The sequence below is a fragment of the Cylas formicarius genome, unplaced genomic scaffold (genome assembly GCF_029955315.1).
Source record: "Cylas formicarius isolate icCylForm1 unplaced genomic scaffold, icCylForm1.1 PGA_scaffold_10__41_contigs__length_53128322, whole genome shotgun sequence".
In the NCBI taxonomy this organism is placed as follows: domain Eukaryota; kingdom Metazoa; phylum Arthropoda; class Insecta; order Coleoptera; family Brentidae; genus Cylas; species Cylas formicarius.
In genome coordinates, this window is record NW_026844214.1 from 28,863,920 (window position 1) to 28,873,745 (window position 9,826).

At 31.6% G+C, this 9,826-nt stretch overlaps 1 protein-coding gene across 3 annotated transcripts; it reads right to left on the reverse strand.

Annotated features, from left to right (window-relative positions):
• Positions 1 to 2,928: 2,928 nt before the first annotated feature.
• LOC132702155 (N-acetylneuraminate lyase) lies at positions 2,929 to 9,597 on the reverse strand. Of its 3 annotated transcripts, XR_009618858.1 has the most exons (11): positions 9,209 to 9,597; positions 8,948 to 9,154; positions 8,385 to 8,443; positions 8,260 to 8,336; positions 8,058 to 8,203; positions 7,834 to 8,002; positions 3,764 to 3,909; positions 3,529 to 3,700; positions 3,328 to 3,469; positions 3,205 to 3,269; positions 2,929 to 3,146 (listed from the first exon to the last, which is right to left on the reverse strand). XR_009618858.1 is itself a non-coding variant. In XM_060670621.1 (10 exons), coding segments are annotated over exons 1-10 (1,419 nt in total). In that variant the 5' UTR covers positions 9,509 to 9,597; the 3' UTR covers positions 2,930 to 3,268. The 3 variants fall into 3 exon arrangements, 2 of the variants coding, with proteins under 2 accessions (XP_060526604.1, XP_060526616.1); XM_060670621.1 differs by having other exon boundaries at positions 2,930 to 3,269; XM_060670633.1 differs by lacking the exons at positions 2,929 to 3,146; positions 3,205 to 3,269 and having other exon boundaries at positions 3,327 to 3,469.
• Between the last annotated feature and the right edge of the window lie 229 nt (positions 9,598 to 9,826).

Sequence of the window (9,826 nt, forward strand, 5' to 3'; positions counted from 1 at the left end):
AACTCATTTAAAAATTCGATATCAAATATTTCTCATAACCAACTTATCCTTAAATCTAAAATATTACAAATTGATCAAGTAATTAAAAAGATAACCATTGAACAAACGAATGACTATGAGTATTTCCAAATACATGTAGTAATGAATCAAATTACCTTTATGTATAATTTAATATATAACATTTTTGAGAAAATTGAAACCGCAATTAGTTTTGCCAAATTAAACACTTTACATAATTCGATAATTGATCCGTCTGATCTATTCGAAGAAATTAAAAACATTAAAAAAGAATTAAAGGAAAATCAACTGCCGTTCGAGTTATCTATCGAAAATATATTAAATTTTGAAAAAATTATAGAAATAAAAAGCTACTCTAGAGGACTAATAATAACATTTATTTTGGAACTACCGCTACTAGAATCAGAAATTTATCAATATTACCAGTTGTATCCGCTATCAGTTAATAGTGAACAAGAACTGCAATATTACGTTAATATACCGATCATATCATATCTTGCATTGAGTGGAAATATGTACTCATTTATGGACTCTGAATGTGTAAAGCTACTAAAAAATGAGTTCATATGTAAAAATATACATATTACCTATATGAAGGAACACCCTCCTTGTTCAGTGGAAATAATAACTCACAAGACTAATATATCAAACTGTAAACCAATTAAAATCCAACTTCAAGAAATAAAATTTTTTTTAAATCCAAAATGGAAAATGGATTATTGTGACACCTAAGAAGATAATAGCAACAGTACAATGTAATGACGACATTAATACTGTTCCATTATTTGGATCCCACCTTATCGAATCCTCCCCAATTTGCAAAGTACAAATTGGAAAAACTGAACTAAGAACCTATACCCCTAATCGATTAAGATTTGATGACACTCGTCTACCGGAAGTGAATCTCTCACTACTACATAAACAGAAAACAATCTTCGATCCACCAGAACTCACATTGGACACGATCAACCTAAAGGAAATAAAGGAGCTGCAAATCCAAATGGACGAAGCAAAAGAAAACCTTGGAAAGATGTCATCACGTATATATTCTACAAGAACTAGTGTTTGGACAATTTTGTTATACGTAATAATTATATTAATCTTGATTTATTTATTATATAAATATTTTCCATTTAAATCTAAAATTAATAAACAAAAAGAAAATATTGTTATTTAAAAGCACTTGTACCCGTGCTTTCATCTAAGGGCGGAGGAGTTATAAACGCTTTGATACTGTAAACTGCTGAGTAAAGGTTCCCATACATATTATATTATTTGTTTCTCAAAGTGTCAGCAATTTGTCTATATAAAACCACGGTGCGAACCACATCGCTAGCTCTTTTGTCATCTCGCTTGAATAAAGTTTTTTCAAAAATCAAATTCGTTTTCCACGACGAAAACTCACTGCATTATAACGATTATTTTCTTCTAGGATAGGAATGTGTTATACTAATTTGAAGAAGGCCTAGACGGTCAACAATATTGCGCAATATTTTGTATGTTTTTGTTTTCATCGTTTTATAGACGTTGACAACAGCAGAATAAAACGCAATATTATTTAGTTTAGTTTACTTCGCTCTTATTACTTATTGACGGTCTAGGTCGGGCCTAAAACATGTAAGTTAGTTAAAAAATAATATTTAATTGTTAAAATAAGCGGCCAACTTCAATTTTCTTTCTATTTTTAAACAAAACAGCTTTATTTTATCCTAATTATCCTTAAATTCAATCAAACTGCACAATTAAATTCACAACACGCATGTTGGCAAATGTCAAAAACAAACATAATTATGATGTTATGCGACACTTACCAACACTTGAGCGTTTCAAAAGTTACTAGATTAATCAATTGGTTTTTGCCTCCTAAGATATAGGGATCGAATCTCTGTGCGACGCACCGCTACACAATGGATAGATTATTACAAATTTCCTAACAGGTGGTGGGACCAGTTAGATTCTATATCCCCAGGCATAACACTGCTTCATTTCTTTGTATGGGGTCACTTCAAAAATTAAGTATACAGTAGGTCCTATGAAAACGTTGGAGGATTAAGAGAAGCTGTTAACAGTACCACTCCACAAGTGTTAAAACAGTCCTGTAAAGCAGTGTTGAGAAGATATATCTTATGCGTGCAACAAAAAGGCGGATTATTTGAACACGTACTCTAATTTTGTTGTAAAATTCTGTGTATTTTAGTTTTTTGTGGGTTAAAAAAGTAAAGAAAAGTTTACTTCGGCTGTATGCCACTGTTAGCATCGGCGTATCCTTTGAACATTTCAGCTCCTATAATAAGGAAAATATTGTGGTTTTTCAAAAATTGACATTTTCCTTTTTCACCCTGTAAGGGTATCAATTTAAAATAAAGGAAAGCTAGCCATTTATCCCATTTATCCCAGACAGAGAAGTTCTTAGTTACACTCAATAAATAAACAACAACATAAGTCTCGATTGATACTAATGAAATCCATCTATAACACATTTAAGTTTGTCTATGTGTAATTCAATTGTCTTCTTATTATTATCATTTGAGATCTTAAAACCTGTTAGCGTCATGGATTCCTCGATATCATTTCCATGTCTTAGGTGGTCTCCAATGTGTTCTCTCAGTTTTGTTGTTTGTTAATTTTCGAATGCAAAATAGTGACTACATACAAACCATATACCACAGAAGTTTGCAATACTTGACTTTATATTACATCCAGAAAAAGTGGAACTTTTGATTGTAGGACAATAAGAAAACATTAAAATACCAATTTTGTCAGTACTAACAGTCAATAGAGGCAATAGAACTTACTTAATCCTGCGAACCTTCATCAAATTGGGGTCAAAGTTACCAAGCTAATAAAATCGTTTTTAATTGTCATGATTAGTGGCGACGCGAATTATTGCAACATCTCATAGCAGAAGAAACAAACACAGCTTAGACTTTCTACAAAATTTCATTTATTAATAAATAAAGTAAAAAAAGTTTTACTATAACCAATATTTAAGAAAGGATCTTTTTATAAATACAGACTTTAAACATCTCCACAATGTTCAGATAAAAACTCCTGGCTATTTCAGTTTAAAGCTTACCAAAGGTGTCAATATAAAAATCTGTGTTCCAATTTAGATAATAAGATGAGCTCTAAAATCTTTGGATAAGACAATAACCAAACTAAAAAATTGATAAATATAAAATTTACTTTATAAAAATTCACCGAAATCATTTTGAGCCTGAAATTTTCTCTTAATTCATGAACAAACCAATCTGCAATAAAAAAAAACAGTGATTTGGGGGTTAGCAGAAAAGTTTAAAGCAAACTTACTATATAATCCCAATTTCTCTCAATTTTTCTCTCATTTTAATTAGGGTTCCTTCCCATATTCCCTGCATGGGATCTCGGACAGTATCCATTGGCAGTTTGGTTACTATACTCATGGCTGCTTTCAAAGCCGGAACCATCTCACCTTTAAATTTTTGTTATCATCATCATAAATGTAACATAAATGCTTACATAAAGTATTACCATAATTATATATATTTGTGATTGCTTTTGTTAGTAAACTTTGTGATGCTTGCGCGCTTTTGATTTCTCCATTTTTCATACAGGAACAGATCGATTCTGCGAGTTTTGGAAGTATATTCAAACTATTGCCCATCACACAGGTGAAACCGCTAGCTACCGCACCCAACATACCCTAACAATGGCACCCGATAAAACACCAACTGTTCCATATCTAAGATTTGTAACATATTTATACCTCATCTGTTCCCATGAATACCACAAACTTTTCGGGATTCAATTCCATGACTGAGACGGTATCTTGTAAATCTCCTGTAGAATAAATTAACCCTACAAATGTGTCCACTTCTCCGGTTATGTCCAACAGGAACTTCTTCATATCCACTGTGAAAAAAAGAATAAATTTTATTTATACAAGCTGTTCCAGTGACAGTAACGAAGCACGATATAAATGAACAAAATTTGAAAAAAAAAAAACTAAATCAGTTAAAACAAAATGCTGGAAATTATTTTCGAGTTTCTAAAATGACCACCAAATTTAAAACTCGACTTCTACACAAATTTCTAATGTTAATCATGTGCATACTATTTTAAAGCTATTTACAGCTGACTTTCAGGCATACGGTTCAAGGTCCTCGAAACAACTACCCACAAGGACCCACCCATATTATACCACTCTTAATAGCCCTTTAACCGGGCATAGACCCGAACGATATCAGAAAATCTTACGTGACTTTCAACTTTATTGAACTTTGAAGATTTTGTGTCACAATTTTTCGACAGGTCGATGCTTTCGATTTTGTCAGATGCTGTGGGTGGAGTCGAGCTCTCTGGATTTTGTCAGACTCGAGCAGATGACGAACAACAACAACATGAAAAATAGAACCGAAGCTATTACGGAGGCAGCTATTGGACCCGTTGCTCCAATGAATTGAGGACAATTTTATTAATTATTTAAATAGTAAAATATGTATTCAAATAAACATTTTTCTTAGGTTCTAAGGCGTCGATTTCTTCTAGACACTGGAATACGATGAGTTTAAATGAGACGTTTTTAATACCATAAACATTTAACAAAGTTAAACTAATTTAAACTGAAAAAAACTTTGACGACCGTCAAATCAGGACAAGATGTGTAGCGTTTGGTAAGATAAAAACAAAAGTTGTTCTCATGGCATTATTGATAAATATATGTATATGAATTATTCCAGCCAAAAATGATATTTTAATAATTTTTAAATGGTTTTCCTCATTTTGCTATTTAAACACATCTATAATAAAATTAGTTTGTCTCCAACAATTTCATTAGTGACCGAGTGAGTGATTAAATGCAATATTTAATGAAAAAAATAAGTGACAATAGTAAATAATAATAACTGCGAAACCTGGGAATTAAGCAAAAGAGACAACACAGTAATTCGGCTATGAAAATGGACTACTGGAGAAAAAGCAATAGAACATCCAAATTGGACAATGATAGAAATGAAACAGTAAGACGATCTATGGCAGTCGATGGTCTCGAAAAAATGGACCGAACCAATGACCCAAAAAAATTTGGTTATATAATAGTAAATATTTGAAAACAAACAAAATTTCAGGTAGGGACTAATTGGTGCCCTTCGAAGGAATTGTAAACAAAGTAATAAGCATCAATCGCAAAATTTTAGTTAGATTCAAAATATCATTTGGCATCCTAAATATTAAATTATTTTATTTGGTACATTAGCAACAATCCGTTAAAGGAAAATTTTTCAAAAAATACCACTTTTTTTTTGAGTGCTAAGTTCTTTGATTCAACATTTTAAGGTTAGGATAGATATATTGAGATACGGTTTTCACTAGGTTGTTGAGCCTCTATTTCGCTACCTCATATCGTTGCTCTTCTTTTTTTTTTCAGAAAATAATATTTTGCATAAAATATTTTTTTTGCAATTATGTCAGAAAAATCCTAGTTAAACAACCAAAATGGAGTCACTCATACCACTATTGACAGCTTAGAAAAAGCCGTTTTTGAAGCCAGATATTTATTTTTACGAAAGTGTTGAAGCGCGCCCACCACTTTCATTGCAGAAATAGAGCATTACACAAAAATCATTTGAATTTGTCTCACCTTTGAAATAGTAGTCGCATTAACCATGGTTAATATTAGATATTTTTGGAGAAATCGAATTTTAAAATTGAAGATAACTATTACGCCCCTGCTGGTCATTTCAGAAATTCTAAAATAATTTTCTGCATTTCCTCTTGGTCGATTTACTTAATCATTTTTTCAAATGTCTATGGCCATCTGTTTCCCTAATACCGTACCTCGCCGCCCTTGCTGGGACTGTTGGTAAAAGTTAATCTTAATTAAACAAAAACCTGCCGTCTTTGCAGAAAAAAAAACACAATTTGATAATTACCAGTACACGCACTTCGGTATTACCGTAGCACCATCCAAAGCCTACTTGTACAAAAATGCAAAACTTTTATTTTTTTCGCGCCACTTTCCACTTTCTTTCTCATATTTTGAGGAAATACTGCCGTAACAATGCCACATGTAAACTGAAACCCGTAAATGTAAACGTCGAATTGACAAACTGTCAGCGGCCATTTTGGTTTTTGAACGCTTATTGACTGCTATATTTCAAATGCCTCGCACGCGCATATGAAATAGCCTATTTCAATATTTTTTTTCCAAAGGTAATTTTAAGTTCTATTCAATTATGGGGCGTAGTACAGAAGAGGCAACTAATAAACCATAAGTTTTAGAAGTTATGTTAAATAAGTTTAAACCATTAAATTCTACGTAAAAAAATACAGAAGAAAAATTTGCCATTGCAAAAAAAAGGAACATCGAATGTTTTTTAAATCATACTACTTAGAACATCATGAAAAACGAATTTCTGATGATGGTTCTGCAGGAAACTTTGTCAGAGTCAAAATTATGGTAAGTTTATTTAAGGTTTAATGGTTATTTTCTCAGCTGGTGTTTTTTTTTGTGAACCAAATCATTCTTGTGGCGTAGAAATTGATAAATTTCTATGTCAAAGTTGTAAAATTTTTCGCAACTTAAACAAGATGTCTAAAATTTATGGTTAAATAATGATTACATTTAAAAGATAATAACTTGTTTAATTCAATTGGGACACATTGTTTTTTAAATCAATGAACATGGATTTTACTTATTTGCAAAATTGAAGATTTGTCACAAACCATAAAGTTTGGATACTAAGACTTATTTAAACTCACCTTAATTTTGACCATACAAACCAAAACCAAAAAATTATACAAGGTTATTTTACGAACTATAACTTTGATACTTTTCTTGATTTTGGGACACAACGAAAATATTTTTACAATGTAGCCTTAATAGGCCCTTAATCCAAAAAAAGATTTTTTAAAAATCAAATACTCTTAGTCACATACCAATTCAATTATTTTTTATATATCAATTATTTGTAGTGAACCTAAATAACTGAAATGATATATTATGATATATGTTCGCTCCATGTGAAATTATTATTATGCCCATATTGTCTAATATTATCTCATAGTAAGACATAAATTTTGATATTCGGTGTGCTTAAATAGTGGGCATTCAGCACTTCCAAAATTTTATTTCACTATTTGCAAAAATATTGAGATATATCATCTTCACAGTTAAAATCTTTCTTTATTATTTTGATATCTAAAACGAGCCTCCAAAATATCTCCACATTATTTCCAATCACCCTGAATATTATAGCATCGCTCGCGGTATTTGCTACTTGGTCAAGTGGCACCGTATATAGTTTAGCCATGAAAATTTCTATTTATGCCAATGACATTGACGCTTGACCCTAATTGGAATTTGTGTTCTGTTACACACAGTTCTAGTAGTTAAATGTATCAAAATTATGAAATCTATGATAAGGTTTTCCATTTTGTCAAACGAAAACGTAAAAAAAAACTTAAAAATCAGCTAATTTAGTTCCATTTTATTGTTTTATTATTCTAACTGGAACTATTCTAAGCAGGAATCCAAAACTGAAATAATATACAGGGTGTTTAATTTAAAATAACCGAAAGTGATACAACCTTGAAAGTATTTTAAAATGAATGAGTATCATGAATCAAGGATACAGTGAAGAAAGAAAATATCAATTGCAGACAAGCTTTCAGAAACATGGCAATTTATCATGTTGTTTATAAACCAAGTCCATCTTAATTTATTTCCTAAGACTTATAAAGAATTACTAGTTATCCCATTTCATATTTTCAAAACTTATACTGTGCTTTAATAAGAAAAAGTAATGCAAAGTTTAATTCTTGAGTACTTCAACTTACTATCAAGTGCTGTAAACTTTGGATAGTGGTGGTACAGTATTGGCATTGACCCAGTACTATGAGAAACTGTCTTAATATAACGGATCAGGTCTAAATGATCCTTCGGTCTGTGATAAAGGTCCGGTAGAAGAACAATAGCGCCGACGCCAGTTTTTTCAGCATGAAGAGCCTTAAATGGAGCATATTAAAAGATTATAATTAACCAAAAGGTAAATAGAGTATACCAGTTCAATTACACTTCTCAAAGGTGCTCCTCCTATTTGTACCATAACAAAAATGCCACATTCCTTGCACAAATTTACCCAATATTCGAGAACTCTTTTTCTTTCACTAATGGTGAGTGACATACCTTCCCCCAATACATCGTTCACTGCAACATAAAAATATGTAAATAAAAAATTTTTAGGTGCAGTTTGTGCTACCAACCAAGAACACCTTTAACTCCACAAGCTTTTAAGAATTTTATATATGGCTTTATCAAGTCATAGCAAACATCTTTGGCTCTAAAATTTTAATAATGAACAAAAAAAAAGACTAAAACAAATGTTTACCTAGACTTTACAAATGGTGTTACGACAGGACACAGCAACCCTCTAAACTTCATCATTTGCTAAAATGAAAATAAAATAATTTTAACCACTTTCCACCAACAAGTTTTTTTACAGAGATTGTGTATGAGAGCACTGTGACAGAAATTAAAATTTACTTTACACCATGAACTAACTGTGCACTAACACTGCACTGCAACATTCAAATGGCAACTGCCAAAGGTTCTAAACTGTTTGTTGTCACCAAGGTGTAACCTTATTTATTTTAGGTGCTTAATTTTGTACAAGCTTATCATCAATTCAGGTCAATTTCTTAGTTTGATGGATTAGATTTGATGGATGACATGTTTTTCACATTTTCAATATGCAGAGAATACCAAAAGAAAAGCAGTGGACAAGTAGAGGCGGAAAATATTATCCACCATTAATAAATGTGTTCTTTACAGACCTCCACATGTGTCTATGCTGAATTTTAGTCCACCTATTAAATGCAGACTTACTGTTACACCACTTATTAAGTTCTATTTTACTGCTTCTGAAGTAAAATAAATACTATTAACTCTTACCTTCTTAATAACCTTCTCAGATGGTGGATGTGTAGTATTCCTTTTGTGTTTCATAGATGACATATGTTTGAATACCTCAGATTTCCCGCACTTATAGTCTTTCTTACAGAATTTGCAGTAAAAATAAGTTTCACCATGAACACTTTCTGAAAGCCATGGCTTAACTGATGGTATATCTTCCCACTCCTTCTTATACTTTTGTAAGTACTTAAAACAAGCAAATTCAATAAATAAAAATAACATATACATAATATGATTTACCTGTCTCTTTGAATTTGGGGTCCCATTTGATTTCGATTCTCTTTTCCGACCTCTAATATGTTCCTTTTTTATTCTTTTCGATAATGGTTGATCATCGTCCTCTTCAGAATCATCTTCTTCATCGTTCGGATCGAAATCGCTTGCCGAATCAGGTTTAAAATCCGAAAACAAATCCTTGGCAGTTTTTGGGGTTTCAGCTTTGATCTTGTTATCGTCCAATCGGTTATCCCCTTCAATATCCAGGTGGATTATTTCCACAGTTTCGTCTGTTTCATTTCGTTTTTCTCTTTTTATGTCCATTGTTTAAGAAAATTAGACAAAAGTTTAAGGAAACATTAACCAAACATAACCTACCATATTTTTCCGATTCCTCTTTTTAGCCATAGATAAATTACTTTTGGTTTTCTAGCACCCCTTAGATCAACATAAAGTTCAAGTTACGTTTATTTTGATGGTTTCGCGCAATTAGGTGACGCAGTGTAAAATTGAATAATCAAATGAACTTCTTGAAGTGTAGTTTATTTGTTTGAATTTTTACAAGAATGATTTAACAGTCCAATAAAACTTTTCCGAACTGTTATGGGCGTACGAGTATGTGATCTGCCAACCTACTCTACC